The sequence below is a fragment of the Pseudoliparis swirei genome, chromosome 14, assembly GCF_029220125.1.
Source record: "Pseudoliparis swirei isolate HS2019 ecotype Mariana Trench chromosome 14, NWPU_hadal_v1, whole genome shotgun sequence".
Classification (NCBI taxonomy): domain Eukaryota; kingdom Metazoa; phylum Chordata; class Actinopteri; order Perciformes; family Liparidae; genus Pseudoliparis; species Pseudoliparis swirei.
In genome coordinates, this window is record NC_079401.1 from 1,372,727 (window position 1) to 1,389,050 (window position 16,324).

General features: G+C 47.1%; 3 protein-coding genes across 4 annotated transcripts; 2 read left to right on the forward strand and 1 right to left on the reverse strand.

Moving 5' to 3' along the window:
- Nucleotides 1-670: 670 nt before the first annotated feature.
- Nucleotides 671-2,163, forward strand: LOC130204413 (claudin-34-like). Its single transcript, XM_056431137.1, has 2 exons — nucleotides 671-1,061; nucleotides 1,184-2,163. Exon 2 carries the CDS (start codon nucleotides 1,364-1,366, stop codon nucleotides 2,063-2,065), a length of 702 nt encoding a protein of 233 aa, XP_056287112.1. The 5' UTR covers nucleotides 671-1,061; nucleotides 1,184-1,363; the 3' UTR covers nucleotides 2,066-2,163.
- A 192-nt stretch (nucleotides 2,164-2,355) lies between these two features.
- Nucleotides 2,356-5,459, reverse strand: sumo1 (small ubiquitin like modifier 1). Its single transcript, XM_056431138.1, has 5 exons — nucleotides 5,365-5,459; nucleotides 4,902-4,976; nucleotides 4,447-4,524; nucleotides 4,263-4,334; nucleotides 2,356-3,770 (listed from the first exon to the last, which is right to left on the reverse strand). The coding sequence occupies exons 1-5, from the start codon at nucleotides 5,374-5,376 to the stop codon at nucleotides 3,702-3,704; spliced, it is 306 nt and encodes a 101-aa protein (XP_056287113.1). The 5' UTR covers nucleotides 5,377-5,459; the 3' UTR covers nucleotides 2,356-3,701.
- A 204-nt stretch (nucleotides 5,460-5,663) lies between these two features.
- On the forward strand, nucleotides 5,664-15,381 carry map3k2 (mitogen-activated protein kinase kinase kinase 2). Of its 2 annotated transcripts, XM_056431136.1 has the most exons (17): nucleotides 5,664-6,433; nucleotides 7,444-7,516; nucleotides 7,930-8,048; nucleotides 8,131-8,171; nucleotides 8,250-8,349; nucleotides 8,428-8,541; nucleotides 8,620-8,716; nucleotides 9,037-9,167; nucleotides 9,268-9,347; nucleotides 9,984-10,048; nucleotides 10,131-10,223; nucleotides 10,310-10,525; nucleotides 10,637-10,785; nucleotides 11,178-11,309; nucleotides 11,390-11,519; nucleotides 11,595-11,772; nucleotides 11,857-15,381. In XM_056431136.1, the coding sequence occupies exons 2-17, from the start codon at nucleotides 7,462-7,464 to the stop codon at nucleotides 12,074-12,076; spliced, it is 1,920 nt and encodes a 639-aa protein (XP_056287111.1). In that variant the 5' UTR covers nucleotides 5,664-6,433; nucleotides 7,444-7,461; the 3' UTR covers nucleotides 12,077-15,381. The 2 variants fall into 2 exon arrangements, with proteins under 2 accessions (XP_056287111.1, XP_056287110.1); XM_056431135.1 differs by having other exon boundaries at nucleotides 11,390-11,772.
- The last annotated feature ends 943 nt before the right edge of the window (nucleotides 15,382-16,324 follow it).

Below are 16,324 nucleotides of genomic sequence, written 5' to 3' on the forward strand. Positions count from 1 at the left end.
ACAGATCTGATCCCAGAGCAGCAGAACGGCCTTCTGGGAAAAGATATATATAATATTAATATTCCTAATCCTGTGAAATACAGATACAGAAGACGTCTTTACGACCACCGATGACATATGTTAACCTATTGCGCAACCTCCTGTCACACTGTCACAACCCCACCTGTGAACCCACTTTTACTGCACCTGCTGGGTCAGGGTCAAGATCAGGATCAGGATCAGGATCAGGTCCAGGATCAGGATCAGGTCCAGGATCAGGTCCAGGCCCCGCCAGCCCCTCCAGGTCCAGGACCACATGAATATAATGACTTTAAGAACCTGAACTTGAATATTAATGTAGTAAGATATAATATATATTAAACAAAGCAACTACTTTGTTCACCTTTAAACATTTTACTAGATTATTATTATCTTATTATTACTACAATCTCCTTTTGGATCCCTGAGCACAACAGTATAAATATTCATAGATATAAGAACAGACATAATAATATATATCAATAGATATAACAATAATACTAAATATATAATAATATATAAATTAATATATATAATAATAAATATATAACAATAGATAATAATAGCTATATTAATAGATACAATAATAGGTATATTAACAGATATAATTGAGTATTTTCTGCATAACAATTAAGGTTTATGGAATGTTTTCTGATAATTGTTCCCAAAGGAAGCATAAGGTGAATAAAACGGACATTGAAAATGTTCAAATAAATAAACATGTAGAGTTACACAACAGATCAGTGATCCTGTCCCAAGGATCTTCGAGAGGAAGTTGAGAGGTCAGTCTGGAGTTAGCCAACACGTCTGGATCCATGACAGGTACTTTGAAGAGGTCATAAAAATGGATGAAGTATATAAAACTAGGTGACCGGTGACATTCTGCTTCTCTATCAGAGCTCTGTCCCGTCAATCATTTACCGTTCCACAATGTGACAGGAAGCCGGTCCGGTTATCGGTCCACAGTGAGGAAGAAGAGGCTCCGGAGGGTTCAGTCTGTCTGCAGTCTGCTGGCTGGAGGAGGCTCAGCGAACAGCGCTCAGGTACGTGGGGACACGATGGAGATGAAGATGTCAAGATTTACAGAACAGAAGAATGAGATATAGTTCAAGGTGCACGTGTAATGGAAGTCACCTTTAAGGCTCTGATGTTCTCCTGATACCAGGAAACCAACCAGGTGACACCCATCAGAGGAGCTGCAGGTGCTCTTCTACCCGGTAACAGGCGGCAGGCTCCTCTGGCTGGATATGACGTGTGATCCTGAAGCCTCCACCGCCAGGTGAGCCCTCCTGCAGCAGGTCTCTGGGTGCGGCCCCGTGTGGGAGGGGTCCCCTGACGCCGCGCCATGCCCTCCCCGGCTCACGCCGTCCATGCCCAGCTCGGGGCCATGTGGCTGGGCTGCGTGGGCTGGGCGCTGACGGCGGTGGCTCTGGGGCTGGTGCAGTGGAGGGTGTGGCTGGTGTCCGACAGGGAGGCCATCAGCTCGGGGGTGGCGTGGGTGGGCCTCTGGCGGGCCTGCTTCTACAGCCACACCCACGTGACCCCCGGCCTCCTGGTCATGCACTGTGAGTCCATGGGCCTGACGGAGGCCTTCACGCCGCCGGAGGTGGCGGCGGGGCAGGTCCTCATGCTCGTGTCTCTGCTGGCGGGAATCGGTGGGAACGCCGCCGCCGTCTACGCCTTGAGGAACGCGTTCTTCGGGATGGGGAGGGGCTCCCCGATCCGCTCGGCCTTCGTCGCCGCCGGCGTTCTGTGTCTGCTGGCCGGCGCGGCGTCGCTCGCGCCTCTCCTGTGGAATCTGAGCTCGGTGGCGACCAATCAGACCGTCAAGTTCCCCCCCCGGTTCAAGATGCCCCCGGCTCCGGATTCTCAGCACATGGGGTGGGGCATCTTCGTGGGGCTGGTGGGGACGGTCCTCATGGTCGTCTCCGGGGTCGTTTTCTGTACCTACAGGTCACCGAAGAGGTCACGGCACCTGGACTCTGCCCTCTCAGGGGGGGCCGGGGGGGAGGACAACCTGGCGTTTGAGTCTCAGGATCACCTGTGATCTGATTGGACGATACACACGACTCATGAACTCTGAGGACTTTAAAAAAAGCTTCATTTGCCAAATGAGATTAAACTGAAGACGATGTTTGAATGAGATCCTGCTTTGTGATTTCATGGTTTAGCGGCTCGCCTCACGCCGTGTCCACGCTTCAGACCACGCTGCTGGTTGTCTTGATAAGATGTGGATCTATAGAACATACATGTACACATGCTGTGTACATGTACATGTTTACATTCCTTCAACTGTCACCATGAGAACTTTAGAATAAGAATAAATAGAAAACTGCAGAATTTTCTTAAATATTTTATTCCAAAAAAAGAAGTAACAAGCTCATCTCCAGCGTTTCAAACCATCTGCATCGACGTTCCTCTGGTGGCGAACAGTCCCTCCGCCTCCGGGGTCAGACCACTTCCTGTGTGGAGCGCACCAGAGGAACGGCGTCTTAGAGACAAGAGAAGACGACGCGTCTTCAAGAGAGGACCACTGCTTTAGAAGTGGCTTCCTGCGATGTCACACACACTGCAGCGTGAACCCAACGTGTGTGTGTGTGTGTGTGTGCTCATCAGTCCGACCTGCTTGAGGAACTTCATAAGCGGCGTGAGAGCTTCTTTCCAAAAACACAAAGAAAAGCTGAAAAGCAGAAGAACATGTCGCTGCTTCACAACCAGTTTCCTTTAACGAGTTTAGAACAGTCAGCGAGCAAAACATATATACATATACATATATATATGTTTAGATGTATCATTACAGAATCAACCCCTCGATATGAATAAAAGACGACACTGTAGATACATGGCATATCATCCACACTAATACTGAATACAACACACAGGTAAAGCACAATTATCTTTTAAATCCTATATTTCCACTTCATCCAGGCAATGATTATTTTTTTCTTCTTCTTCTTACAATTTAATGACGGGGGTCGTTTCCTCTGAAACTGAAGACGTAGAACGACGTCATCGCCCCGGAGGAGAGAACCAGGAAGCGGCGCCGCGTTTCAGATTTTAAAGGGACAGTGCATCCAGCGGGCCTCAAACATCAGAGGCCAGAAGGTCAAATAACGTCAAACTTAGATCAACAAGTTTCAAAGCTAAAACATTTCCAATCACACTGAAGTCAAAAGAATCCCCAAATGCACCAAACCACAAGAGCACAGACCACACATCTGCATAAAATCTGAATTTAACTATTCAAACCAGGCTGGTTATTACAAAAGTTTCCAAAACATCTCGCGGAGCAAAAGCTGAATTAGAGAAAACAAATTAGAAAATAATAAACTTATTGGTCCCCTGATGCTCGTGTTTAGCTTCAGAACAGGAAAACTATAAGAGGATGGGTCCTTTCTGGTTGTATATCTCTTCGCTGTGGATAATAACTCATACGTGTAATGAGATGACCACGTGTTCCTGCTCGGCTGAACGGTTCCCCGGCTGCATTATTTGCTTCTGTGCCCCAAAAGAAAGGAGACAGAAACGTGGAGCATCACACGCGCCGGGTGCTGCTGCTCGACAACACGAGCACACCGCACACATGGAAGCCCCGACACGAGTCGCCTTTGATCCAGATGGTTTGAAACTGAACAGAAATACGTACATACAAAATAAAATACAAAATAAGAAATAAGGGAGCTTTAATCCTGCCGAAGTCCACCAGTCTGTTCTTGATAGACCTCGATGACGTCCTCGTCCTCCATCCCCAGCTGCAAGCACAGCGGGAGACAGTCAAGTCAGTGTGTTCTTCGAAATTAAATTACTAAAGTATGAAAAATCCTTCCTGGTATTTAATTTTTGGATTACTTATATCAAATTGCAATCAATAATCAATCAATAATGGAACATTTTTCAACGGTTCTTTATATTTCACAGCTTTGGGGAAAACAACAACAACTTTAATCTGTGATTAATCAGCCGCCAACGTTCAAGGGAAGCAGCTGCGTGTGTGTCGCCGAATTTAAGGACTATTTTTATTATTTTAAATGCAAAGCATGTGGTGAACTTTGTGAGAGAAGTACTCCGCAAGCCAAGTAATAATATAGAGTAATCCAAGAGAGACGTGTTGGCAGCTTTTAGAAACCGTAGAATGGTTCAGACATTCTAAATGTCTAAATAACCAACATGCGTGTCGTTAAACACACACGGGAACATCTGCATCGGCAAAGGGCCGACGGGACGCTGGAGTCAAGACGCTTTACCTCTTTCGGAGTTTGGTTGTCTGCGATTCTCTGTCCTTCAAACAGAAACCGTAGCGTGCTTGCTGGAACACCCTTTAAGACACAAAACAACAACAACAAGCTGAAATCATGGCCTCTCGTGCTGTTGGAGCTGTAAAACACAGACTCAAAATCCAGGTACAGGTAATGTGAAAAGAGCAAAGACCTGTCTCTGGCTGTAGGACTCCTTCAGCTTCTTCAGATGTGTCGTCATTTTAACCTTAAAGTGGATTTCGCTGCTGTCCTGCGGGCGGAGAGAGAGAAAGTGACGATGAGAAGCAGACAACACACGAGCAAATCCATGATACAGTTTAAATCCTGTAGTTTAGGCTCTGAGGGGACTTGTGTCCAGCTCTCCTGACACAGAGAGAAGACTCTGGACAGGTCACTGACCTCACCGTTCATCTCTGCTCAATTCAAACAGCTTCTTAATGAAGGATATACACATAAAAACAATACAGCATACATATACATTCGCTTCCCTCCTCTGGAGACATAACTATCTGTTAATTGCACATATATATATTTATATTTGTGAAAGTGACCTTTTTGTGTGCAAACAGTCTGCAGCTCAAGTCCTCTTCATAGTTACATAGTTATACGTTATGAGTTCATTCATACCTGACCAATCACTTTTAACTTGATGTACTCTCCGTCCTTCTTATCCCCCCCATCTTGGCTGGATGGTTTTGTCTCCTAAAAAACAACAACAACCAATAAACACATGTAAACTCCACACACACACACACACACACACACACACACACACACACACACACACACACACACACACACACACACACACACACACACACACACACACACACACCGCTGTTCACACGTGGGAACGTTTTGTATCGATACGAAGTTCCGGTATCGATTACAGTTTAATAGCTGAACTTTGAAAATGAGCCGCAGAGCTGAACATGTCTTTAAGCAGAGCTCCCTGGGCCTGGAGCCACACGAGCTAACCGTTAGCATGTTGAACCGGATACGAAGAAACAGCCAAAAGACACTCATCTGTAAATCTCTCACTCGTGTGCAGCCCGAGGACATTAACGACTCTCCGGGGTTCTTTTCTCACCGTATCTGACATTTTCTCCTCCGTTTCTGCCGTTAAAGTGATTGACAATAGATGGGGATAGCTTTCGGTTGCAACTCTAGCTCGATGTTGTGAGAATTCTCAACTTCCGCTGGAAGTGACGAAGGGAATAGTTTCCTTCAAAATAAGACAAGGAAGTATATTTTGTACAACAACTTGAATTAATATTTAAAAAAATTATGAAAAGCCCATTTCCGCCACTGTGGGAATAAGATACTGTCTCATAAGTATGACTTATACCATAACACCTATTTAAATGTATTAATTTCACAGGTTCCAATCGTGTTCCACGATGGCTTTTTACAACGAGGTGTCGGGGGTTAAAGTACACTGACATTTAAACACATTTCCGGGTAAATGTTGTCAACATAACATTAGTTCTAATAGTTATTTAGTCTGTATATTTAAATATGTCAACTTTTGTGGATTATTTACTGTTTTCTATTACTGTTTTTTATTGCTTATTGGCTTATTTATAATACCTGTTTTGAATTTGTTTCTTTTCACTATGTCTATTATTTGCACAATACGACTGATTCATAAACTGCTGTAAATCCTTTAAATTTCCCACAGCGAGACTGATAAATGATTATCTTATCTTATCATATTATATCTTAAAATAGGAAATATGGGTGAGACATACGTGAGACATCAGTTGTTTTATTTTGTCAGCAAAATATGTCCACTTCCGGTATCACACTGTTTAACGCACGTTAGCTTGACGCGACCAGGGAGACAACAGCGCGCAGAGCTACCGTCAACCAGGCTCGTGAAGCGCAAACAAATGGACGCCGTCTGTTAACTTTCGCTCTTTTGTTCCCGCACACGCGCACACGGGGACACGGGGACGCGTCCTTCGGGTGGACCGTTTATCTGGTCGTCTCTCGGCCCGGGAAGACCCCGCGGCTCCGCTGACCCCGTCGGGCCTCGTCGTCGTGGCCCCGCAGGACTCGAGTGAAAGTTGGGACCGGAGTGCCAAACTTCTGCTTCCTCTCCGCGGGGCCCGGGGCTCCTGTCACCGGCCCTGTGGACAGGTGTGACCCGCCACCAGGTAAGGCGCCGAAGACGGAGCCGTCCGCTCCAGATGTGTCGTAAAAGTCGATTTGTGTTCTGGCTTTTTTACGGCATTAGCTTAGCGTGACAACTTCCTGATCTCTGCTAGCGAGAAGCTCATCGCTGCTTCCGCCCGCCGGACCTGCTTCCTCCTGTTTATCGATTATATATCGATTATATCGCACCACGCTGACTCCTTCAGTCGGGACGTGTTGTCTTACGGCTCGGAGGGGCACATTACGTTAGCAACAGTTGTTAGGGGCTTTTAGCATGCGACGCTAGCGAGTTTAAAGCTAACGTTAATTATCCACCATAGGAGGCCATAACACTGCCATAAAGCTGCCTCAATACTGCCTGATGGAGCCATAATACTGCTATAATGCTGTCATATAATAATAGAGCTGTCATAACAATACTGTCATAACACTTCAGCCTTAATACTGACATAACCCTGTCATAATAACAATAACAATGATAGAGAGATGATACTGTCATAATAATAGAGCCATAATAATAATGTTGCCATCATACTGTCATAATAATAATAGAGCGTTACACTGTCATCAAAATAATAATAAAAGAGCCATACTACTGTCATACTACTACTAATAATGATAATAATTCAGCCATACTACTGTCATAATAATAGTAATAGAGCCATACTTTGGGGAAACTGTTGTATGGTAATTGTTTTGTCTTTTTCTATCAAAGTAAAACATTCACATTGTAATTTAAAAAAAACCTACCTTTCCATTACGCGTGTAAATAATATTCATCACAGGATATGTGATTTTATGTCAAATGTTTACACTCGGCTGGCCGGATGAACAGTTCCAATTTCTGTTCCCACTATGATGCAAACGACTTGAATCTAAAGGGTTTGTGTTTTACAGTCGCCGTGATGCTGTGTTTACATATCAGCTGTGAGGGATCCGCTGTGGACGGATCAGCTGATCAGCGGCTTCAGGCTCCAGCTTGTGGGATTCATGTTGTCTTTTGCTGTTGCAGGAGAAAGGAATCCCTTTGATGGGAGAATCCTCTTTCCTGGCCTCCTGGGTCAACCGCCGTACCATGATGATGGGTAAGTGTGTGTGTGTGTGTGTTTAGATAGTCTTACTACCTGTCAGTCAGCTGTCTTTTGTCAAACATTCAACCTTAAAGAATGTTTGTTCTCCCTGAATAGTGTTGAACAATGTGTCTTTGACTTCTTTGCCATAACGTGTTCTTGCTGCTGGTGTTGAAAGACAATAAAAGAGGAATGAAAATATGTTTTCTGTCTTGAAACATAAATCACAGTTTGCATCAAGCAACGATGATTTACGGTTAACTAAACTGTAATAGTCTTTAGGTTTGATATATTTATGTGTTTTCATGATGTTTTGTTAATTCACAGAAAAGTGTTTCCACTCATTTTCTTTTCCCTCCTCTTGTTTGGATCAGTGAGATTAATCTAGAGTGTAATCCGTAAACTAAACTTCCCTCCCGTCCTCTCAGATGAGCAGGAGGCGCTGAACTCGATCATGCAGGACTTGGCCGAACTGCACCGCTCCAGCCGTCCTGCCATGTTCCTGTCGGACCTCGGCAAACCCAAAGCCTCCTCGCCCAAGAACCAGGTAACCACGGCGACAGGTGCCGGATTGTATGTCAACAACAACAACAGCATGTGTTCTCATCCATATGACGTCTCCCCCGCAGAACGACGTCAGAGTGAAGTTCGAGTTCAAAGGGGAGAAGAGGTGAGAACAGTGTCTCCACTTTAATGCAGTCGATGCCGACCTGCAGCCGCGACCTCTGACCTTTGCTCTGCTCCGCAGGATCTTACAGTTCCCTCGACCCGTCAAGCTGGACGACCTGAAGGCGAAAGCCAAAGTGGCGTTCGGTCAGACGATGGACCTTCACTACACCAACAACGAGGTGGGAAGCCTTTTCGACGGGCTCTCGTTCTACCGATGGACGTCTGCGTGACGCCGGCGCTGTCTTCTGTCCCTGCAGCTCGTGATTCCTCTGACCACGCAGGACGACCTGGACAAGGCCGTGGAGCTGCTGGACCGCAGCGTTCACATGAAGAGCCTGAAGATCCTCCTGGTGCTGCAGATCTCCTCCCAGGTCAGTCGGCTTGACTTCTGCGTTCCCCTCGTTTTTCACACGTGAGCGACCACAAACAGGAAGTCTCCCTTTCTGCAGAACTCGTCCTCCAACATGGCCCTCCTGTCGTCGCACGAGGAGCTGGACAACACGGGCTTCAGGGTCGCCGACAAGAAGACAATGCTGGCGTTGATAGGTGATGAATGTCTCCTGACTATTTCACACAAGACCATCCACTACATCGTCATATTTGGGGGCGGCTTTAGCTCAGTGGGGTAAGAGGGCCGTCCTGCAACCGCAGGGTTGTGGGTTCGATCCCCGCTCTCCCCATTAGTTGCAAGTCGAAGTGTCCTTGAGCAAGGCACTGAACCCCCAGTTGCTTCCCGGGCGCTTCACCGCAGCCCACTGCTCCTTAATAACTAAGGATGGGTTAAATGCAGAGAACTAATTTCCCCTTGGGGATCAATAAAAGTGTATATTCTATATTCTATATTAGTAAGTAACGCTGTTCCTCAGGCTCCCATTCCACGGACCGCAGCTCCCCTCCTCCCGGTTACATTCCCGACGCGCTGCAGCAGGTGGCGAGGAACGGCTCCTTCACCAGCATCAACAGTGAGGGGGAGTTCATCCCCGAGAGCATGGACCAGGTGGGACCCCCGCTAGCCCTACAAAGATGGACTGGTCCGGGTCCACAGACCGGTTTGATTTGATGTATTTATAGAGCGTGAGTTTCTTTGTGTTCCTCAGATGCTGGACCCGCTGTCGATGAGCAGTCCAGAGAACTCTGCGTCTGGGAGTTGTCCCTCTCTAGACAGCCCGCTGGACAGGTGGGACCTGTAATAGTCAAACAGGTCGCATGCTCACATTGTTGAGATATATATATATTATATTTATATATATACAGGACTGTCTCAGAAAATTAGAATATTGTGATGAAGTTCTTTATTTTCTGTAATGCAATTCAAAAAACAAAAATGTCATGCATTCTGGATTCATTACAAATCAACTGAAATATTGCAAGCCTTTTATTCTGATTTATTGCTGATTATGGCTTACAGCTTAAGAAAACTCAAATATCCTATCTCTAAATATTAGAATATCATGAAAAAGTATACTAGTAGGGTATTAAACAAATCACTTGAATTGTCTAATTAACTCGAAACACCTGCAAGGGTTTCCTGAGCCTTGACAAACACTCAGCTGTTATAAATCTTTTTTTTTACTTGGTTTGAGGAAATATTAAAATTTTATGAGATAGGATTTTAGAGTTTTCTTAAGCTGTAAGCCATAATCAGCAATATTTAAAAAAATAAAAGGCTTGCAATATTTCAGTTGATTTGTAATGAATCCAGAATGCATGACATTTTTGTTTTTTTAATTGCATTACAGAAAATAAAGAACTTTATCACAATATTCTAATTTTCTGAGACAGTCCTGTATATGTTATTATTATCTTCATGCAGCGACTACCCAAAGTCCAGGATGCCGCGAGCTCAGAGCTACCCAGACAACCACCAGGACTTTCCAGGTAAATGTTGGGAAACCTTTAAATAAGATATGAATGATAAATATCTAATTAGTCACCTCCTCCTCCTCCTCCTCCTCTCTAGAGTATGACATCCCAGTGTTTGAGAAGTCGGGGAAAGGTGGGACGTACCCTCGGCGATACGGCATTCCCTTCGGTCTTCAGGACTACAGTGACGGTGGGTTCATGTTCCTGCGCGATGAATACGTGAGATGTATAAATCTACATCCGTGACGCCGGCGTTCCTCTTCCTCTGCGCCGCAGGGAGGAAGACGTTCCCTCGCGCCCGGCGAACGCAGGTCCACGGCTTCCGCTCGCCGGTCAGCTTCAGCCCCACGGAGCAGTCGCCCAGCACCAGCAGCGGCAGCAGCGTCTTCACCCCCGACCTGGAGGAGGCCCCGGGGCCCGGCAGGAGGCCGCGCAGGGGCAGCGACATCGACCCCGGCCTGTCCGTCATGGACATCAGCCCGCCCAGCCGCTGTGAGTCGCACGTGGATATTCTGTTGGCGGGAGCGGACTGCGGGTCAGCTGTTGATGATGATGTCATGATGATGTCATGATGATGTCATGATGATGTCATGATGTGTTCAGCGCCGCGCGCGCCCACCAACTGGCGGCTGGGGAAGCTTCTGGGTCAGGGCGCCTTCGGCCGCGTGTTCCTCTGCTACGACGCCGACACCGGGCGGGAGCTGGCGGTCAAGCAGGTCCAGTTTGACCCGGAGAGTCCGGAGACCAGCAAGGTGAGAGATGGGGGCGTGTTCATTATGGGATGGGGGCATGTTCATTGCGGGATGGAGGCGTGTTCATTACGGGATGGGGGCGTGTTCATTGCGGGATGGGGGCGTGTTCATTACGGGATGGGGGCGTGTTCATTGCGGGATGGAGGCGTGTTCATTGCGGGATGGGGGCGTGTTCATTGCGGGATGGGGGCGTGTTCATTGCGGGATGGGGGCGTGTTCATTGCGGTATAGGGGCGTGTTCATTACGGGATGGGGGCGTGTTCATTACGGGATGGGGGCGTGTTCATTGAGGGATGGAGGCGTGTTCATTGCGGGATGGAGGCGTGTTCATTGCGGGATGGGGGCGTGTGCGTCGCGCCGACAGTGAACCGATGCGTGTGTCCGGCCTCCAGGAGGTCGGCGCTCTGGAGTGTGAGATCCAGCTGCTGAAGAACCTGTGCCACGAGCGGATCGTCCAGTACTACGGCTGCCTGCGAGACACCATGGAGCGGACGCTCTCCATCTTCATGGAGTACATGCCGGGCGTGAGTTCCCTTCGCTGTGGCTTCAATGCGCCCTGACCCCTGACCCCTGGGTGACCTTGTCTGGGGTTTTGTGGTTGAAGGGCTCCATCAAGGACCAGCTGAAGTCGTACGGGGCGCTGACGGAAAACGTGACGCGCCGCTACACCCGGCAGATCCTGGAGGGAGTCTCCTACCTGCACAGCAACATGATCGTCCACAGAGACGTGAAAGGTGAGGAGGGGGGGGCGCTTTATTTTGTAGAGCATGAACAGGAAGAAGCAGCTGGGAGCCTCTCTCTCTGTTCAGGGGCCAACATCCTGCGGGACTCGGTGGGCAACGTGAAGCTGGGCGACTTCGGGGCCAGTCGGCGGCTGCAGACCATCTGCCTGTCGGGAACGGGCATCATGTCGGTGACCGGCACCCCCTACTGGATGAGTCCGGAAGTGATCAGCGGCGAGGGCTACGGCCGGAAGGCGGACATCTGGTGAGACATCCCGGACTCTCTGGAGGGCTGGAGGTCCCAGCCGGTTCCGGTTCTGGAGTCAGCGTGTGTTGTTTCGCCCTCTAGGAGCGTCGGCTGCACCGTCGTGGAGATGCTGACGCAGAGACCCCCGTGGGCGGAGTTTGAGGCCATGGCGGCCATCTTTAAGATCGCCACCCAGCCCACCAACCCCGTGCTGCCCGCCCACGTGTCGGACCACTGCCGAGACTTCGTCAAGCGCATCTTTGTAGAGACTAAGCAGCGGCCGTCTGCAGATGAGCTGCTGAGGCACATCTTCGTACATTAACCCCTGAACCCTTCACCCCCCCGCCAGATACGGCCTTACCCGAGGGGGCCGGCCTGCCTCTGACTCCGCCCCCTCCAGGAGCTGGCTGGGAGAAGGTGGGGCGTGCCGACCGGTGTGGGGGGGGGGGCTCCTCCCGTCTTTTTTATTTCTCTCCGCTAGTTGCACCTTAATTTCTCAAACGAGGGGCGGAGCTCTTCCTCCTGAAGGGATGAAAAGCGACTCTTTGAAAACGTCTCCTCCTCTTTATTTGTAAACGTTTGTACGGTTCCTCTCTCCGAGCGTCGGTGCCGTGGACCTACAGGAGGCGATGCCCGACTCTCACGAGGCCCTGGACCCCCACCTCGCTGACCCGACCCCAGAATGTAGTCTCCTGCCAAACCCAGAGGGGTGGCGACGCCCCGGGCCCGCTGCTATCCACATCTAAACCCCGATGCAGAGGACACGCCCCCAAAACCGTTTCCACTCACCTGCCCTCGCCCCGCCTCCTCTTCACTGTCTCCTCCATCTTTGTTCTTCGCCGTGTGCCTTTTCTGTTTAATGCAGCGCACGAGTCTCCAGTTCTTCTCCGTGTTGTTTTGCCTTCCGGGTAAACTGCCTCCGCATCTCAGTTCAGCCGTTAACGTCCGCTTGAGACACCTGAGCAGGCGCCATGCTGGTCCCACCTGGTCCCACCTGGTCCCACCTGGTCCCACCTGGTCTCACATGGTCCCACATGGTCCCACCTGGTCTCACCTGGTCTCACCTGGTCCCACATGGTCTCACCTGGTCCCACATGGTCCCACATGGTCCCACATGGTCCCACCTGGTCTCACATGGTCCCACATGGTCCCACATGGTCCCACATGGTCCCACATGGTCCCACATGGTCCCACATGGTCTCACCTGGTCCCACATGGTCCCACATGGTCTCACCTGGTCCCACCTGGTCCCACCTGGTCCCACCTGGTCCCACCTGGTCCCCCGTTGGCTCTGGCCTGTTGTGTGGCTGCCGTGTACCAACTGACTGGTACTCGACAGGGATTGGCTGGTTGGTCTTTAGAGGCGGGGCCCTTCGCTCCTCTGCTCCCTACTCACTGATCGGATTGGTGGAGCTGTTGTCGGGCGGATTGGCCGCGTGGAAGTTTACCGTCTGGGTGAAAACTCATGACCGGACTGTTAAAACACGTTAATGTAGAGAAGGAATTCTGTAAAAAATATAAAAGCGGGAACAGAATTTAAATTAAATTCAGCACCAAATCAAACGCAGCTCAAGATATTCGACAAACGAGTATCGATCAATTCACCAGTCGGATATTTAAAAAGACAAAAACATCAAGTTCCATCATTTCAAATGTGAAACTGTTCAGTTCCTTTCATCTATGAAGGTAGATTTAATATCTTTAGCTGAACAACCCAGAAAAACACTTAAAATACTTGTGATATTAATGAAAAGTTGCAGCCGTGAAATAAGAACTAATTGATTTCAGGAAGTTTCTCATCAGAAGAGAAAAGAAGGTTTTCAGACTCTGTTGTTCTGCTAGATGACTGAAGCAGGAAAGGGGCGTGGCAACACGCTCTCAGCTGATTGGCCGGAGGTCTGGCTGCATGACGCTGTCGGTACATTTACAGTGAGTGTCACAACTCAGATCCACACTTGAAGACGTTTACAGCATCTCGCAGCGTCGTTCCTTTGTTGTTGTTGTTGTTTCTGCCAAATCAAATGTGAACTTGTCACTTTAGCCCAACCACAAACGCTCCGTTTCCCCCCGTTTCAAAGCGACGCTCTGAAGCTCAGATCTGACCTTAAAGGTGCAATCAGTCACAAATCTCCCAACGCTCAGACCCCCTGACGTCCCAGCATGCACTTGGTTCTCTAAAACCTCACTGAGGCTAAAATGACTTCACGTGTATTTATTCGTATTCCTGCGAGTGTTTAAAGGTGCAAAGCTTTCCTGGAGGTTCGTTGTTGCGACGCCGTCATTCTTTCCTGGAAAGAACTCTTTGGTATGGCGTGATTTAAAAGACGAGTTCTCCGTTGGTGTAAAACTTTCATTTAGTGACGTCGGCTGAGGGGGAGATTCAACCAATATGGAGAATAAAGTCTCCAATAATAATACTTTGACCTAATCTTGCGAGAAAATACTTTTTTTGTTTTTTACCAGGAAACGTTCTCAAGTGATTAAGAAACTATTTCGGGTTAATTTCCTAATGAGTGAATTCTGTTTGTTGTTGTAGTTCCCGGCAGCGGCCACTAGATGGCAGTACAGACATGTACTGATTGCACCTCTTCTGTTAGATAGATAGATAGATAGATATATACTTTATTAATCCCCAAGGGGAAATTTGTCGTGAATTCTGTTGCTCGTGACGCTTCATCGCAGCTCCACGCAACAAACCCCAACTTATGCATTTAAAGCAGCGGCGCCGCTCGCCGGGGAGCGTTCTGGTCGTATTGGGTTCACGGCGGCTTGCAGCCACCGGGCCGAGCCGCCAGCACTGGCCCCCGATACGGATGCACTATCTGTGATTCACTGGCGCTTTCACGAGTCCTCGCTCGGCGACCTTTCCTTTGCACATTTTAAAGACTATTTTTTTTATTTTTACACAAGTGTTATTGTGAGTGTGTGTGTGTGTGAGTGAGAGAGAAACTCAATACAAGAATGTAATGTCTCTTTTTTTAGTTTTAACCGTCAGATGGCCTCGTTCCCCACTGAGGGTTAACTCCTCGGTGCCAAGAAACACCTGTAGTTCTCTTTAGTGTCTAAAGCCACTGCTGCCACTCCTGTGTGGGTGTGTGGGTGTGTGTGTGTGTGGGTGTGTGTGAGAGAGTGTGTGTGTCTATAAGTAAACGTGCATTTACTGCAATTTGTGCTATTTGGACACTGCGCCCAAAATGCCTTGAGCATTCTGACTGTAGGAGGGGAGAACATTCAAATAATGATAATTTAAAAAAAAGAAATAATGTACAAATGTATAAAACTAAAATGTACCCTTTTTTAAATAAGCAAAGTCCACTTATATCCCACATGTTTGGTCTCTGTGTATTGTTAAAGAAGCCATGTTTATAATTCTAATTGGTTTGTGACCAATACGCCTGTTTATATCAGATCTGTATATCAGTGGTACGCATAATTTTTTAATATATATTTTTTATTTTACTTTTTTTTTTAAATGGGAGATTTTATGCATGGTTGGGTCTGGAGAGACGCAGCGGTGCCGTTGAATGGTTGCTGTTTTCTGGCAAAATTCTGGAGTATTGCGACAGCGCTGTGTTCATAATTACAACAATTATGGCGACGAAAAACAATAAAAAGATATTTATTTCACTTTTGTGATCGTGTCTTTTTTGTTAAAAACAAAATGTAAAAGCCATTTTATAAATGGAAGACTCAGTGGTTATGTTTAAGGATTGTATTAGTTATATACACTTATATAAATTACATTGAAGGGAATCTACTACCTTGAAAACGTAATTTAAGTGTATATTTACCCACACTCTTATTTGCTTATCTTTTACGCTTCACCGGAAGTAGGAGTGTGTCACATTTTGTCTAACTTTATGTCTTTATGGCAGCGTTTGTGCCTACGCTGCCCTCTGGTGGTTCAACATGTGTAACTACACAATTACATTCTGTGGATCACAGGGGACATTATCAGAAAGTGAGTATTTACCCCCTCTAGCGACCAGAGCTAGTTATTACAACTGGATTTATATCCAGCTCGCTGAATTGTCTACAAGCAAAACTTTCTTTTATTTCCTACAAAATAATAATATTTAATACATATGTTTTAATTTGTAATATTTTATGCTAAAGTTGCATTTGCAGTTAAATTGAGGGAGAACGATGAAGTTAAGCACTATTATTTAACATCTCTTGTTTAGCATTTTCTTATATTTAAATTTAATTAAAGACGGTTTTCAACATGGAGTGAAAAACTTCAAATTGTATTAATGTTAAATCAACATTGCCTCGTTTGACTGTTGACTTAATCTTAGATCATTGTAGATTAAAACAATGAGTCTGGCGCCCTCTAGCGGCCACGGCCAATAACTACAACAGTGGCATCAAGTTTGACAAATTACATACACGTCTTACTTCCGGTTGAATCGTAAAACATAAAAGCTCAGGTGTAATTACGCACGTTGACTACAAGAGGGCAGTATAGAGTCATGATCATTGAGGCAAACGACACAACTGTCACGGCAATATGTAAATGTCCAAAAATATAATAAATTAAACATATTGAGAAATAATGTTTTAAAATAAA

Coding starts and splice junctions, on each gene's coding strand:
- sumo1 (XM_056431138.1), bottom strand. Junction 4,525..4,901: donor AGTTAAAAGTGATTGGTCAG/GTATGAATGAAC, acceptor CTCCGCCCGCAG/GACAGCAGCGAAATCCACTT. Junction 3,771..4,262: donor ACAACCAAACTCCGAAAGAG/GTAAAGCGTCTT, acceptor CTGTGCTTGCAG/CTGGGGATGGAGGACGAGGA.
- LOC130204413 (XM_056431137.1), top strand. CDS start 1,364: ATGCCCTCCCCGGCTCACGCCGTCCATGCCCAGCTCGGGGCCATGTGG.
- map3k2 (XM_056431135.1), top strand. CDS start 7,462: ATGGGAGAATCCTCTTTCCTGGCCTCCTGGGTCAACCGCCGTACCATG. Junction 8,049..8,130: donor CCTCCTCGCCCAAGAACCAG/GTAACCACGGCG, acceptor TCTCCCCCGCAG/AACGACGTCAGAGTGAAGTT. Junction 10,786..11,177: donor AGAGTCCGGAGACCAGCAAG/GTGAGAGATGGG, acceptor TCCGGCCTCCAG/GAGGTCGGCGCTCTGGAGTG.